At 36.6% G+C, this 17,393-nt stretch overlaps 1 protein-coding gene across 15 annotated transcripts in view; it reads left to right on the top strand.

Annotated features, from left to right (window-relative positions):
- Window positions 1–17,393, top strand: part of UTY (ubiquitously transcribed tetratricopeptide repeat containing, Y-linked) — a 234,468-nt gene that overhangs the window by 161,740 nt on the left and 55,335 nt on the right. For all 15 annotated transcript variants that reach the window (XM_063660969.1, XM_063660967.1, XM_054473301.2 and 12 more), the window contains 4 exons: window positions 11,307–11,371; window positions 11,445–11,519; window positions 12,006–12,154; window positions 14,537–14,651. In XM_063660969.1, the coding sequence (XP_063517039.1) occupies window positions 11,307–11,371; window positions 11,445–11,519; window positions 12,006–12,154; window positions 14,537–14,651 (404 nt within the window). The remainder of the gene's footprint in view (window positions 1–11,306; window positions 11,372–11,444; window positions 11,520–12,005; window positions 12,155–14,536; window positions 14,652–17,393) is intronic.

Here is a 17,393-nt window from a genome sequence, read left to right as displayed (position 1 = left end):
CCTGCCTCGGCCTCCCGAAGTGCTGGGATTACAGGTGTGAGCCATCGTGTCCGTCTTACTTTGTTTTATACATAACCTAAGCTTTGAATTAGACAAAAAATTGTTCACCTTTTTAAAAAGACAGCCTTTTTTCTAGAATGGATATTTTCCTACAAATATATTTTTTATTGGAAAATACACAAATAATAAAACATCTGTTATTTAATTTAACTTTAGATTCTAAATTTTGACAAATTTGTCTGCAAGTATTTATCCTATTACATTTACTAAATAAATTTAATTGTTTAGCTAGATTATTTATAAAAACCACAACTGTAATTATTTAAAGTTATGAGACCACCATTGCAAAATTATAATGGAGACAGTGAAAAAGATTTCACCTAATTGACACCATCTTGCTTCTAACCTCCACGCTGTCCTTGTTCATTCCTGGGGTGTAGGCCAAACTAACTTTGGAGGAAGTTAGTTTATAGTTTAACTTTGAAACAAAGACAGTAACATTTCTTTCCTAAAGTAAGCCCTACTACCTGTGGACTATACTGCTTGAAGCCAAAAGATTAGAAATTATGGCAATCTTACTAAATTCAAGATGTAACTTTTTATTAAACTAGTACCACTGTTTCTTTATTAAAGAGTATACAAGCAGCCTGGTATGTTGGCTTATGTCTGTAATCCCAGCACTTTGGGAGGACAAGGCAGGCGGATCACCTGAGGTCAGGAGTTGAAGACCAGCCTGACCAACATGGTGAAACCCCGTCTCTACTGAAAATACGAAAATTAGGTGGGCATGGTGTCGTGTGCCTGTAATGTCAGCTACTCAGGAGGCTGAGGCAGGAGAATCACTTGATACCAGGAGGCGGAGGTTGCAGTGAGCCGAGACTGTGCCACTGCAATCCAGCCTGGGTGAAGGAGCAAAATTCCATCTTAAAAAAAATCTTTTAAAATCTCATTATGATATTTCAAATAGGACAAACTGCTGCTATTTCAGAAATACAGCCATTGCTCTGTCCTTTTGGCCTGGCTTGCAAAAAGGTGGCCTTTTACATCAATAAAGCCCTATAGTAGCGACAATCAAAACAGTTCTCCTCTTTTTCTTTTTTCTTTTGCTAGCCATTTTTTTTCCCCTACTGTGCCATCTTTTTTTTTTCTCTCTTTCTGTCTCGTGGGAATTTAGTCACTTCAGAGGCTTTTTTTCCCATAATTTGGAACTTCCTTTGGATTTGATCAAGTCATATAGAGTTGATCAAACCCAGTGGGGAAAAAGACTGTAAAAACAAGAAAAACAGAAACAACAACAAAACAGTTAAGCAACACAAATGATCACACAGTTTATATGATTACTGAGTGCTCTGATGCTAAGGAGAAATTAAGACCAGCTGGTTGTTAATCTTAACTTTAGCAAAAGCAAACCACAGTTCAGTTACTTACTTATGGGTGGGTCTCAGGTTGATAACTGCACTATACCATCCTAGAAGTAGGTTAAAAAAAAAAAAGAAGACGAAGAACAACTCATCTTCCCTGTTGAAAGAGAGCACAAACTCCATAAAGGAGTTACCTGCCTTCCATCATCATGGAAGCAAGAAAAGCATGGCTTCCTTGTGTTAGAAGCAAGTGAAACTCAAAAAAAAAAAAAAAAAACAAAAGTTGTACAGCAAAATAAACTTCGGATCTCAAACAAATCTTGGGAGATCAGGGATTCTCTGGAGGGGCTTCTTCCATGCCTCAGCGAATTGTCGTGTTGGTGTAGTGCATAAAGATAGCTCAAGCTGGTACCAAGCACCAATAGGAGATTGATGAAAGGTCAGAGGCACCTCCACTCAAAATCCCTCTTTGGTTACCTCAGTGTGAACCCCAAAAATCTCAGAGAGGTCTCAGTTAATTTAATTTAGAAAGTTTTATTTTGCCAATATTGAGGACACACACCCATGACATAGCCTCAGGAGGTCCCGTCGACATATGCCCAAGGTGATGAGGGTAGTTAGGTTTTGTACATTTTAGGGAGACATGAAACATCAATCAATATATGTAAGATGAACCATTGGTTAGGTGTGGAAATGAGGGACAACTCATTTCTGGGGAGGGTGTCTTCAGGTCAGACGTAGGTAAGAGAAAAAATGGTTGTATTGTTTTGAGTTCCTGATTAGCCTCTCCAAAGGAGGCAATCAGATATACATATTTATCTTGGTGAGCAGCGGGGTGGCTTTGAATAGAATGGGAGGCAGGATTGTCCTAAGCAGTTCCCAGCTGGACTTTTCCCTTTAGCTTAGTAATAAGATATTTTCCTTTTACAGTTTCTTCCCCAACCCTTAGTAATCTCTGTTTCGTTTTTTTGTTGTTGTTTGTTTTTGAGATGGAGTTTCGCTCTTGTTGCCCAGGCTGGAGTGCAATAGTGTGATCTCAGCTCACTGCAACCTCTGCCTCCTGGCTTCAAGCTATTCTCCTGCCTCAGCCTCCCCAGTAGCTGGGATTACAGGCATGCGCCACCACACCCAGCTAATTTTGTATTTTTAGTAGAGACAGGGTTTCTCCATGTTGGTCGGGTTGGTCTCAAACTCTGGACCTCAGGTGGTCTGCCTGCCTTGGTCCCCAAAGTGCTGGGATTACAGGTATGAGCCACTGCGCCCGGTCATCTCTTTTTCACATTCTTTCAAAATACATTTCACAAATTTTGGGTTGCTCATGTAAGTGGGATCATAAAGTATTTGTCCTTTCATGTCTGGCTTTCTCGGCCAGGTTCATCTGTGTATAATTTTACTATTTTTTATGACTGAATAGTAACTCCATTAAGTATGTACCACATTTTGTTTATCTATGCACATTTGAGATACTGTGTTGAGTATTGCAGCTCTGAAAATTGATGTAAATTACGTGTTCTAGTCTCTACAACTGCTGGATTGTGTGGTAATTACTTGCTGAACTTTTTAAAGGACGACTATATTGTTTTGCACAGTGCCTGCACCATGTTAATTCCTACTGGCATTGCCCAAGAGAATTTACAAGTATTTGCAATGATTTAAAATGTTTTACCAGTATTTTCTGCAATTTTGTTTATTGTAATTTTACTGTTTTGGTGATAGTGTCATTTGATAAATTTTTAATTTTTGTGAAGTCCAATTTATTTACTTACTTTGTTGACACATTCTTTTGAAGTTTAGGAAATCATGGCTGAATACCACGTCACAGCATTTTTACTTGTTCTCCCAATTTTATAGTTTTAGCTCTTATGTTTGAGTCTCTGGTCTATTTCAAGTTAATTTTGTATGTGATCCAAGATAAAGAACCAACTTTGGTTTTTTGCATGTAAATATCTAGTTTTTCCAATCCCATTTATTCAAAAGACTGACCTTTCTCCTGCTCAGTGGTCTCGGCAGTCTCGTCAAAAACCATGCAAGAGTTTTTGTCTTGATTCTGTGTTCTCTTTTATTGGTCCGTATGTCTGTCTTTATGCTACTACTACACTATTTTGATTGCTGTAGTATTATAGTAAATTTTGAAATTAAGAAGTGTTCATTTTTGTTCATTTTACTTTCTTGAGACGGAGTCTTGCTCTGTCACCCAGGCTCGAGTAAAGTGGCGCGATCTCGGCTCACTGCAAGCTCCGCCTCCTGGGTTCAGGCCATTCTCCTGCCTCAGCCTCCTGAGTAGCTGGGACTACAGGTGCCCGCCACCACGTCTAGCTAATTTTTTGTATTTTTAGTAGAGACGGGGTTTCACCGTGTTAGCCAGGATGGTCTCGATCTCCTGACTTTGTGATCCACCCGCCTGTGCCTCCCAAGGTACTGGAATTACAGGCGTGAGCCACTGCGCCTGGCCCTTTCTTTATTTTTAAAATATCAACTTCTGTTTTAAAGACAGAGGGTTTATGTGCAGATTTGTCACTTGGGTTTAGTACTCCCAGGAAGTGAACATAGTACCCCACAATAGGTAGTTTTTAGCTCATGCCCCACCTCCTTTCCTCTCACATCTAGTTCACATTTATGTCCATATGTACTCAGTGTTTATCTCCCACTTATAAGGGAGAACCTGCAACACTTAGTCTTCTGTTTCTGAGTAAATTCGCTTAGAATTATGGCCACCAACTACATCCATGTTGCTGCAAAGGACATCATTTTGTTCTTTTTTTGACTCCATAGTGTTCCATTGTCCATATGTACCACATTTTCTTTACCCAATCCAACATTGATGAGCACCTAGGTTGATTCTATGTCTTTGTGTTCCCAGACCAAACCGATGATTGGGCTGCTTATTCTCATGGCCCAATGATGAGATGCAGATGAACTGGGAAAGAAGAGCATTTATTTCTGAAGTAACCGGGTACAGGGAAAAAGCCAGGAAAATTACAACTCAAAAATTACAAAGTATTCTAGAGTTTATACCTTCTAAGTTATATGTCAATGTGTAGTGTGCATTCATCTAAACTCATAAGTGATTAACAGCTTCTAATTTATAACCAAGGGGTCTGAGTTTTGAAGACCTTCCTCTGGAGCCTCAGTAAATTTACTTAATCTAGATGTGTCCAGGTGCTGAGGACTTTTATCCTGTTTCCTGCTAAATCATGGAGGTTTGGGGAGTTTCTTTAGACCACAAATAAAACTTGTTTGTGTAGGTCTGGGGAGTTTCTTCAGATCCCGAATCAAAACGCGTTTAATCCTAAGCAAATTCTGTTAATAATTTGTTATCTTGTTACCTTCAAGGCCCAGAAGAGACCTCGGCAAAACTCTCGATGGACTTTTGTTACATTCCAGCCTTTATATGAGGGCACTGAGTCTTTCAGCTTTTAATATTTAAATTAACCACTCAGTTGGTGCTGAAACAGTTGCGATGGAGGCCTGCCTGTTCAGCTGTTAATGAGACCTGGCCTGCCACATTTGCTGTTGTGAATAGCACAGTGATGATGAATATAGGAGTACATGTCTGTTTTTGTAGAATGCTCTCTTTTCCACTGGGTAGATACCCAGTAATGAGATTGCTAGGTCAAATGGTAGCTCTATTTTAGGTTCTTTGAGAATTCTCCAAACTGCTTTCCACAGTGGCTAAACTAATTTATATTCCCATGAACAGTGTATAAGCCTTCACTTTTCTTCACAGCCTCACCAGCATGTGTTGGGTTTTTTTTGTTTTTGGCTATTTTTAATAGTAGTCATTCTGACTAATGTGAGGTAGTATCTTATTGTGATTTTGATTGCAATTCTCTGATAATTAGTGATGATTGAACATTTTCCTTTTTTTTTTTTTCTTTTTTTTCTTTTTTTGAGACGGGCTTTCATTCTTGTTGCCCAGACCGGAGTGCAATTGCACAATCTCCAGCTCACTGTAACTTCCTCCCTGGTTCAAGCTAGTCTCCTGCCTCAGCTTCCTGAGTAGCTGCAATTACAGGCATGTGCCACCACACCTGGCTAATTTTGTATTTTTAGTAGAGACAGGGTTTCTCCATGTTGGTCAGGTTGGTCTCGAACTCCCAACCACTGGTGACCCGCCCACTTTGGCCTCCCAAAGTGCTGCAGTTACATGAGCCACCATGCCCAGCCACATTTTTTACATTTTTTGGCCACCACTTATATGTTTTTTTTTTTTTCTCCTAGCAGAAAACAAATTATATGTCCTCCTTTAAGTAGACATACCCTTTTCATATCCTTTGTCCATTTTTTAATGGGGTCATTTGTTTTTTCCTTGTTGATTTGTTAAGTTCTTTGTAGATTCTGGATATTAGACCTTTGTCAGATGCATAGTTCACCAATAATTTATCCCATTTTGTAGCTTGTCTGTTTACTCTATTGATAGTTTTTGTTTGTTTATTTTGCTGTGCTGAAGCTCTATACCTGAATTGGGTCCCACTTACCAATTTTCATTTTTGTTGCAACTGCATTTAGGGACATTAAGTTAAAAATTGTTTGGCAAAACAAGTGTTGAGAAGGGCATTTGCTAGGTTTTCTTTTTTTATAGTTTGATATCATACATTTAAATATTTAGTCCATTTTGAGTTAATTTTTATATATGGTGGAAGGTAAGGATCCAGTTTCATTCTCTGTGTATGGCTAGCAAGTTATTCCACCCAGCACCGTTAGTTGAATAGGGAGTCCTTTCTGCATTGCTCATTTTTATCGGTTTTATTGAAGATTAGACAGTTGTAGGTCTGTGGCTGTCTTTCTGTGTTTTCTGTTCTGCTCAGTTGGTCTGACTATGTGTCAAAACAGCAGTACCGTGCTGTTTTGGTTACTGTATGTAGCCTTATAGTATGGTTTAAAGTCAAGTAGTGTTTTTCAAGATCATTTTTCTATTGAACTTCCTTAAGATGAATTTTTTTTTTTTTGAGACGGAGTCTCGCTCTGTCGCCCAGGCTGGAGCGCAGTGGTGCAATCTCAGCTCACTGCAAGCTCTGCCTCCCGGGTTCATGCCATTCTCCTGCCTCAGCCTCCCCAGTAGCTGGGATTACAGGCCTGTGCCACCACATCCAGCTAATATTTTTGTATTTTTAGTAGAGATGGGATTTCACCGTGTTAGCCAGGATGGTCTGGATCTCCTGACCTCATGATCCGCCCACCTTGGCCTCCCAAAGTGCTGAGATTACAGGCATGAACCACCTGTGCCCAGCCAAGATGAATTCTTTAACCCTGCAAAAATTGTTGTTGGTATTTTGATAGAGGTTACATTGAATCTGTGGGTCACTTTTGGTAATATTGACATGTTAACTGTATTTAGTTTTCCAAACTGTAAATCCTTATCTTGGTCTTGATCTTAGAAGAAAAGCTGTCAGTCCTTTCTAGGTGCAATGTTATGTGTTTTTCGTATATGGCCTTTATTATGTTGAAGATCTTTCCATTTGTGCCTAGTTTGTAGAATATTTTTATCATATATAAGGATATTGAATTTTGTGAAATTGTATTTCTTATCAGTTGAGATGATCGTGTGAGTTTTTTTCTTCATTTTATTAATGTGTGTTAAATTGACTGGTTTTAATATGTTGTTAATCATTCAAGAATTTCAGGAGGAAAGTCCACTAGTTCATTACATACAAACTTTTTATAACGTGTTTCTGAATTCATCTGACTAATATTTTGTTAGAATTTTTGCATTACTATTTATAAGATATATTGTTATGTTCTTATAGTATCTTTGTCCAGGGTCTCAGGATAAATCTAGGCTCAGAGCATGATAAATGGATTTTTTTTTTTTTTTGAGATGGAGTCTCACTCTGTCACCCAGGCTAGAGTGCAGTGGCATGATCTCGGCTCACTGCAAGCTGCGCCTCCTGGGTTCCAGCGATTCTTCTGCCTCAGCCTCCCGAGTAGCTGGGACTACAGGCACACACCACCACGCCCGGCTAATTTTTTGTGTTTTTAGTAGAGATGGGATTTCACTGTGTTAGCCAAGATGGTCTCAATCTCCTGACCTCGTGATCCGCCCGTCTCGGCCTTCCAAAGTGCTGGGATTACAGGTGTGAGCCACCGCACCCAGTCAATAAATTGAATTTTTAAAAAGTTTTTGAGAAGCGTTAGTATTAGGCAAAACAGAGACCGGTATTTTAGACAGTCCTTAGATGAATTAGAATGTTACAGATAAGGTTTTCTCTGCTCTCTCTCTTTTGAGGGAACAAATTAGGAACGAAATTGACACCTCTTTTATAGCAACACTGTACCAGGCCTTTGATGGAGTGAGGCAAGCACAAGTAAAAAACACTGTAGTATTTCCTACTGATTTGAATGTGACTTTTTCTAAGTTGTTTACTTGGATGCTGTAGATCTGTGATTGTTGTCCATAGATTCCATCAGGTTATGTTAGGTAGTTTTAGGTAGTTTTTTTTTGGTTTTTTTTGTTTTTTTTTTTTTCGAGACGGAGTCTTGCTTTGTCATCCAGGCTGGAGTGCAGTGGCGTGATCTCGGCTCACTACAAGCTCCACCTCCCGGGTTCACGCCATTCTCCTGCCTCAGCCTCCCAAATAACTGGGACCACAGGCGCATGCCACCACGCCCAGCTAATTTTTTTGTATTTTTAGTAGAGACGGGGTTTCACCGTGTTAGCCAGGATGGTCTCGATATCCTGACCTCGTGATCCGCCCGACTCGGCCTCACAAAGTGTTGGGATTACAGGCATGAACCACCGCACCCGGCCCCTATGTTAGGTAGTTTTAAATTTTTTTACATAAGGAAGTGTGAGGGCTTGGGGTTTCTTCATTGACCATTTGGTCTTATGTCACCTGTCCTTTATTTCTTTTTATACTGCTTCATCGGGGTAATTTACATAAAATAGAGTTTACACATATAAAGTATACAGTTCATTGGTTTTTAGTGTACCTCATAGGTGTGCAATCATTATCATAATAAATTTTACAAATTTTTTTTATTCCCAAATGAAAGCCCATACCCATCCACAGTCACATTTCCCCCAGCTCCAAGAATTCAAATAACCACCTGCCTGCTTATATCTGTAGATTTGCCTATGGGGGGTGTGTGTGTGTGTGTGTGTGTGTGTGTGTGTGTGTGTGTGTGTGTGTGTGTGTGTGTGTGTGTGTGTGTGTGTGTGTGTGTGTGTGTGTGTGTGTGTGTGTGTGTGTGTGTGTGTGTGTGTGTGTGTGTGTGTGTGTGTGTGTGTGTGTGTGTGTGTGTGTGTGTGATGATATGTCTTTTTGACTGGTTTCTTTTTTATTTTTTAGCATAAGATTTTCAAGGTCTATTCATTTGCAGCGTGTATCACTAAACCACTTCTCTTTTAATGACAATATTACGTTGTCTGGATATAAACCGTTTTTGGTGGAGGAACTCTGTCATAAGTTTATGAACATTTAGGTTGTTTCTGCTCTGCCTCGTAGGTATTCCGAGTAATGATATTATGAATACTCATAAACAGTATTTGTGTGGGAACATATGCCTTCATTTCCCTTGTATAGATGCTAGATTATGTGGTGTAATAACTCATTGTTTATTCTGGGGGTTTTTTGTTCGTTCTTTATTTACAGTCTCACTTTGTTGCCCAGGCTGTAGTGCAGTGGTACGATCTCGGCTCATTGTAACCTCCACTTCTGGGTTCAAGCAATTCTCCTGCCTCAGCTTCCTGAGTAGCTGGGACTACAAGTGTGTGCCACCACGCGTGGCTAATTCTTGTGTTTTTAGTAAGGAAAGGATTTCATTATGTTGCCCAGGCTGGTCTCAAACTATTGACCTCTAATAATTCATCCAGCTCGGCCTCCCAAAATGCTGGGATTACAGGTGTAAACCACCGGACCCGGCCTCATTGTTTATTCTATTAAGGAACTGTCAGATTAATTTTCAAATGGCTGCATCATTTTACATTTTACTTTTTTTTTTTTTTTGAGACTGAGAGTCTCACTCAGTCGTCAGGCTGGAGTGCAGTGGTGATAACTCACCTCACTGCAGCCTGTGCCTCCTGGGTTCAATCAATTCTCCTGCCTTAGCCTCCCAAGTATCTGGGATTTTAGGCATGCACCATCATGCCTGACTAATTGTTTTTTGTATTTTTAGCAGAGACAGGGTTTCATCATGTTGACCATGCTTGTCTTGAATTCCTGGCCTCAAGTGATCCACCTACCTCAGCCTCCGAAAGTGCTGGGATTACAAGCATGAGCCACTGTGCCTGGCCTACATTTATATTCTTAATTTATAAGTTTCCCATTTCTCTATCTTCTCTGATACTTACATACCATCTCCTTTTGATTCTAACCATAGTATTAGTTTTGAAGTAATATTTCATTTTGTCTTTTCCCAAATGGCTATTTGTTAAGCATCTTTTCATTAACATAGTGTTAATGGGTATATTTTCTTTGGTGAAATGCATGTTTATTTCCTTTGCCCATTGTTTAATTGGGCTATTTTTCTTTTTATTATTGAACTGTAAATTATATGCATGTATGTTCTTGCTAAAAATTCCTTCTCAAGTATTAAATGTGTCAGTACTTTGTTTTGTGAGTCGTCTTTTCACTCTTTTTGTTAGTGTCCTTTGAAGTACAAAAATTTCAATTTTGATAAAGCTTAATTATTTGCATTTCTTGGATTTCATTTGTTTTACTCATTGCTAAGAAACTGTTGCCTAACCCATAGTCATACAGATTTACTAATTTTTTTTTGCATGAGTTTTGTGTGGTATCTCATATTTAGGTCACATTCATTTCGACTTAATTTTTCTATACATTATGAGGTAGAGGTCCAACTTCATTCTTTCACATGTGGATTTCCAGTCTTCCCGGAAACATTTTCTCATTGCATATTCTTGAAATATTTCTCGAGAGAATAACATTTTTAATTCAGCATTTAATTTTTTTATTAAAAATGTTAAATAAAAATATGAAAATGTTTTATTATTTATATAGAATTCTTTGCATTGAAAATTTAGCCTGTGAAGAGTTTCATCCATATGCTCTAGTTTTGTTAATGTGATTCACCCACAGAGAAAGCCAGGGTAACTAAATATGATACTGTAATCAGAAATAGAGGATCTTAACATTGTTCACTCTGTACATATTTGCAAGTGTATTTCTGCCAGTTTAGAATATGTGCCATTGCTTTGCTACTTGGCACTTATAATTAACATTCATAGTTATACCCCTCAGTACTTTTAGCTTTAGGTTTTTCTTCATTATCTTGTCTTTGGCCCAAGTATAAGAATCTACAGATTCTTTCTCATAAAACAGTGTATACAGGGAAAAACAAAACAGTGCTTTTTCTTTATTACAAAAGAGAATTGGAGGGAGGCTGAGGCATTGGAGGGAGGCTGAGGCAGGAAACTTCGTGGAACCCAGGAGGCAGAGGTTGCAGTGAGCTGAGATTACGTCACTGCGCTCTAGCCTAGGCAACAGAGTAAGGCTCCGGCTCAAAAAAAAAAAAAAAAAAAAGCAGGAATTCTGTCTTCTTAGGTGCTTTCTTACATCTTTTTTTGGTTTTAATATATAATTAGTAAGTTTTTGTATGTTGTCCTTGTTTTCATTTTTAGTTCTCTCTCATATTCTCCTGATATCATTTTAAATGAAATTAATTTACCATTTAGCAAATTCCTTAATCCAAAGTAAAATATGAATGAATACATGCTTTTCTTATAAATTAGTATAATAACTGAATTTCATATTAATTTTATAGATGATGAAGGATGTTGAGTACCATGAACTGGATTTTGACTTTTCCTGTGACTTAATTTAATGTGATTATAGAAGATATTTTCTGTGAAATGTGCCTGTAGAAACTTATTTCTCAAAAATAGTCAGTACTGCTCATGTAGATGAGTATTTTGGTAATTTGTGTAATAGAAGTGATAGCCTGTTAGAGGATACTAATTATGAATATTTTTTTCTTAACCTGAAGGAAGAAAATGAGAAAAGAACACAACACAAAGATCATTCAGATAACGAATCCACATCTTCAGAGAAGTAAGTAACTTTTAGCACCCACTCAACATTTCTGTCTAAAATACATGGATTTAATATTCTCTCTTTTCTTAAGTTCTGGAAGGAGAAGGAAAGGACCTTTTAAAACCATAAAATTTGGGACCAACATTGACCTCTCTGATAACAAAAAGTAAGTCTCCCTGCCCTAGTACTGTTTCAATGAGCTGAACCAATGAGGGTATTGCAGAATTGGGAATTGTCTAGCTTTCTGTTTTTTTTCTATTCCTAATTATTTCTCTCTCTCTCTGTTTCTTGTTTATGTTGACATGTTAGATTTACCTAATAACCCTAAAATTCTGAAATTTTATTTTGACAAGGTTTTACAATTAGAATGTTATTCTTCTTAAGAAAATCAAAGTACCCTATTAATACAACTTTATAAATAGAAAGTAAATTGTTTCTTTTATTTAGTAGCTTATACAGTTTATGATTTTTTTTTTCAGTAATGTGTGTTTGTCTTAAGACTTATTTTTGGAATAAGTTAAACGCTTTAGTTCTACTGGCTGTACAGGTAAAATATTTATAGATTTAAGTATTTTTCTGATTGAATCACAGGGTTTTTGAGCTTATGGCGATTATCATGAGTTTTTACTCTTAATCTGTTATTTTATTGCAGGTGGAAGTTGCAGTTACATGAACTAACTAAACTTCCTGCTTTTGCGCGTGTGGTGTCAGCAGGAAATCTTCTAAGCCATGTTGGGCATACCATTCTGGGCATGAATACAGTACAACTGTATATGAAAGTTCCAGGGAGTCGGACACCAGGTGATTTTAATGACTAACATACCTTATATGATTGAAAAAATTGAGTTTATCATGTGGAACAGGCATAGAGAACACGTTGTCATTTATACTTCTAAAGCCAAAAGGATTTTAAAATTCTTTATTATAGGTGAAAATGTTCATATTACTCTTATAATTGAGCTCAGGGTATTGTTTTTCCATCATTTCTATATGAAAAAATAATCTGAAAAATGTGAACTGGGAAAGGGACTCTTAAGTTTCTGAGTTGTAGGAATGACAACAGGTTAACAATGTTTTTCAGAGGTTTTCACCACAATTACTGTAAGAACGATGTATTATGAACCAATTTACTCAGGTTATGTATAATAAAAATTTCATCGACAATACTTAAATACGTGATACTCTTTTTTTTTTTTTTTTTTTTTAGAAAATGTAATCCAAAAACTGTCTAATTTTAAGCAAACATTTCTTTAAAGGGCTAGATACTAAATATTTTAAACTTTGCAAGCCAAGAGGTTCAATTGACGATATTTTATAGGTATTCTATAAAAAAAAAAACAATTTTTTATGGATTTTTATTGATGAAAATCAAAATAAATAACGAATGCATTTTTTTGTTTACTAGTTAAAAGAATGGAATTATTTTGGAGGAAATAATACTCCACTTCATTGGGGCTCAAATACTGTGTTCTTGTGTCATCAAGATTAACTACAAATGTACATCTGTTAAAGTTGTTCTGTGGTAGTGAGATCTTCAAAAATGTCTTTGCAAGTGGATCAATACTGCCATGTACTGATGTCAAACTTCGAGCATATTTTCTTGAGTATATTAATTGTCTTAAAAGCAGTTATAGAGTTAGATTTTTTTTCCTTTTGGGTTATTTTCTTTTTGGGTTTCATTACATTGCAGATTAATTTTTTCCAGTTGAAGGTCAATTGTACTTTTAGTTGGAAAACCTCACAGTAGTACAAATGGCTTTTGAAATATGCACATTTTCCTGCACTTTTGTTGAGATTTGGAAAATGCTGCTGTAATTATATTTTGAACTTAAAGAAGTATATGGTTTGCAAATGTCTATGGTACTGGAGATGTAGCTTCTTACTTGTTTTTAGTAGCTTAAGAAGTAGCATATAAAAGCAGCTTGATACTATTTGCAATTCAGAAAATTTCTTTTGTCTTCAGAATGATTTATCATGCTAAAAGTTTCACAGGTAAGTTCTCTTTGCCGTGTAATTTTTAGGTTGAACTTATCAAGAAATGTTTTGAAGCCTGCAGCAAAATTTCCATGGCCAGTAAGTGGTCACAGTGGCAGAAGGTGGTACTTCTTAAGAAAAATTTCCACCTCAACTCAGAGCTCTAAAAATAGCAATACAGCTTCATCATTGCTAAATCATTGACCTGCTTTTTTAAAGACAAGTGAGGATATTCAATCTCTGTTTCTGACAAAATTCATGGAACTTACGTTCAACAGGTCGATGAGAGTGGCACATGATAAGACATTTTTCACAAATCTGCCAATGAATAATACAATACAAATAAACATAGATATTGAAACACTTTACATTTTCACAGTGAAAATGAAATAAATTACATGAAATGAAAAATGTCATTTTTCTTTTAAAATCTAGCAGGAGAATAACCAAACTTTTAATAGATTATCTCCTTGTCATTTTGTCTCTCAAGTGTTTCGGTTTTTTTGTTTCTTTGTATAACATTCGTACTTCAACAGTGTCCTGCGGAACTGTTAAGGAATTCCTTAGAAGAAATGTAGTATGTTTTAGTTTGCCAGATATAATTTAAAGAAATATTGTTCTGAATTTCTGTATATGTAGATTTTATTCCAGTATTACATTAGTATAAATGATGCCTGCTATAATACACTTCATATTCTGATATGATCTTTAATGTGTTCTAAAACATTGGGATTGCTGATAGATCATAAGCTAAGATTATATATATGGTATGTAGTGTAAATGTTTCTAACTCTTTCACCATGGGTAGGTGCCCATGGTGTCCTAGTATTTCTAATTTTTATTTTTAAAGCCCTTGCCATGGGCAGTGCCATCCACCTACTCATTGTGGAAGAGTTATGATTCTTTACATTATATGCTAACATTTGACGTGGTAGGAGCTAAGAGTGCTAGGAGACAGGTTACATTTTGAACACTATACCATTCTCTTCTTAATAAGGTTTCTGATACTATTTGTGAGAATTGAGAAGTTGTTTATAGAGAAGGAAATAGTAATGACTATAGCTAATATGTATTGCATATTATGTTCTGCTCAAAGTTCTAAGCATATATTTTTCACTCAGTCCTCAAAACTATCCAGTGATTTAAAGGCACATTTCTCCATTTAATGTATGCTGCAACTGTGACTTTTCATTTTCTTTTACTTTTCAGGTCACCAAGAAAATAACAACTTCTGCTCTGTTAACATAAATATTGGTCCAGGAGATTGTGAATGGTTTGTTGTACCTGAAGATTACTGGGGTGTTCTGAATGACTTCTGTGAAAAGTAGGTTTCTGAACTAAACTTTCATTTAAATAACTATGAGAAAATAGTCATAAAGGACAAAGTGCAAAGCTGAGTTTCTTCATGAAACTATCAGTTTTTACTTCTGCTCAGCAGAATTTTTTTTAAATGATTTGATTTTAAGTCTTTTATGTTATCTAAATACTTAATGAAAAGATGGCATGCTAAGCACAGTGTCTTAGCAATCTCAGCACTTGGAGATGCTGAGGCAGATGGATGTCTTGAGCCTAGGAGTTTGAGACCAGCCTAAGCAACATGGCAAAACCACAACAATTAGCTTGCACTTATAGTCCTTGATACTCGGGATACTGAGATGGGAATATCGTTTGAGCCTCGAACGTTGAGGCTGCAGTGAGCCATAATCATGCTACGGCATTCTATCGTAGGTGACAAGAGTGAGACCCTGTCTCCAAACAAACAAACAAACAGAAAGATGCCATGAACTAGTCTCTGCAGTGGTAATAGGTGTGAATTGATAAGAGAGTAAATTGTTTTTTATGTTAAGGTAAAAAATTTATGCATTTTTCCAGATTTGACAAGTGTGCCTTAAAGAAAAATTTTACTTACGATTGTTTTTAGAAATTACAGGGAATTATAAAATAAGGCACCCTTATAGCTTAGTAACTCAATTTTGTGTATCTTTGTAATTTGGGCTAAAAATATCAATAACAAAGGAATCGCAGGATTTGTTTTTTAGAGTTGGTAAAGATATTAGTGGAAAAATACAGACATAATTGAAATTGTATTACGTACTTAAAACATACTGAAAAAAATAGACAAAATTCTCATAGAGAATTATATATGAGGTTTACATTATAATCAATTAATATGCATGTTTCACAAAGTAATTTCTACTTTAACCTTTTGGAACGTCTTTACATTTTATTTGGTAAAAAGTCCATCTTATTAAAAACATAAGGTTAATTTTCTTATCTACTGGCAAGAAATAATCCCTTTTTATTTTGCCTTTGTTGTATAATGCAAAAGGTTTCCTCAGCATAGCAAAGATGAAGTTTTTTAACATTTAAAACTAATCAATAAACACTTTCATCTGAACTCTTTGTTCTGAACCTAGGAAACTCCAAATACACAGAAACAGCAGGGGCAAACAAGTGAAAAAGAAGTTTATACAGGGGAATCCCTATTGTGCTACACAAAGAATTTTTTTCTTAAAACTGTGAGGATGTATATTGCAGTTCTTGTTACATTTAAATATAATGACTTTTGTTCATTTTTCCTGAGTGGGAACTGGCATTTTCAGGATTTCGCTTTTTTCCTTTCTGAACAGAGAAGTGACCTTTAGGTTTATGATTGTTGGGGAAAAAAATGTGATATCTGAAAAGTTAAAGATTGGAAATAATAAAAATATGAAGTTAAAATGATTCATTTATCCTAAGGTTCAAAAACTTTGCAGTCCTCTTTGCAGTTTCCTTGTAATTTTATTTTGCATAAAATATCTCCCTATATATAATTAACCGTTGTTTTGAACTTTTTAAAAAGATACTATCTGCCTTTGTTGGTTTTGCTGCTTTTTTTTTTTTAATACAAAATTTTCTCTAATTTTATATTGGTAGTATACGCGTAAGATAAGGTAAGATTTGTGCTATGCTTATAATTTTTTCCTTTTCCTTTCTTTTTTTCATTTTGCTTCCCGTTTAGTCGCAAGCTTTTTAAAGTTTATGGGAAACGAGCTGGGCACAGTGGCTCACTCCTGTAATCCCAGCACTTTGGAAGGCCGAGGAGAGCTGATCATTTGAGGTCAGGAGTTGAAGACCAGCCTGGTCAACATGGTGAAACCCTATCTCTACAAAAAATGCAAAAATAGCAGGTCATGGTCGTGTGTACCTGTAGTCCCAGCTATTTGAGAGGCTGAGGCAGGAGAATTGCTAGAACCGGGAAGCAGAGGTTGCAGTGAGCTGAAATTGCACCACTGCACTCTAGCCTGAGCAAAAGGGCAAGACTCTGTCTCCACATAAAAAAAAAAAAAAAAAAAGAGTTATGGAAAACGTGTAATTTTTTATTCCTGAATTGCTAACCTCTGCTAAAGTCAAAAGCAATTTTAGGAGAATAAAATGAAATGGAATAAGATTTCATATGGACAACTCCAGATTTTTATCATTTTTTTAAAGATAAAATATAGAAACAAAACAAGACTGGTTCTTGAATCTGAAACATTTTCAACTATGTGAATTTCTTCCTCTTGAGAAAACTTAATTTGAAATATTTTACTAAATTCTTAATAGAAAACGTAATATAGTTACTGTGCAGTACATCACAATATTGAAAAAGACAAATTTTTTTTTTGATATGGAATTTTGCTCTGTCCTCCAGGCTGGAGTGCAGTGGCATAATCTCAGCTCACTGCAACCTGCGACTCCCAAGTGCAAGAAATTCTCCTGCCTCTCCCTCCTGAGTAGCTGGGATTACAGGCATGCAGCACCACCCACCCCGCCCCCGCCCCAAGCCCCCGGCTAATTTTTGTATTTTTAGTAGAGCTGGCGTTTCACCATGTTGGCTAGGCTGGTCTTGAACTCCTGACCTCAACTGATCCTCCCTCCTGGGCCTCCCAAAGTGCTGGGATTACAGTTGTGAGCCACTACACCCAGGCAACAATATGGAAAATCTGGTGAAGGAGAATAACAAAAAAATGAGACTTTTATATTAAAACTTCATAATTTTGTCTCTTTGTATTGGTGCCAGTGGTGGTTTGTGTATGTGTATATG

Source organism: Pongo pygmaeus, chromosome Y (genome assembly GCF_028885625.2).
Source record: "Pongo pygmaeus isolate AG05252 chromosome Y, NHGRI_mPonPyg2-v2.0_pri, whole genome shotgun sequence".
NCBI lineage: Eukaryota > Metazoa > Chordata > Mammalia > Primates > Hominidae > Pongo > Pongo pygmaeus.
The sequence above is the reverse complement of the archived record's forward strand: the minus strand, read 5'-3'. Positions and strand labels throughout refer to the sequence as shown.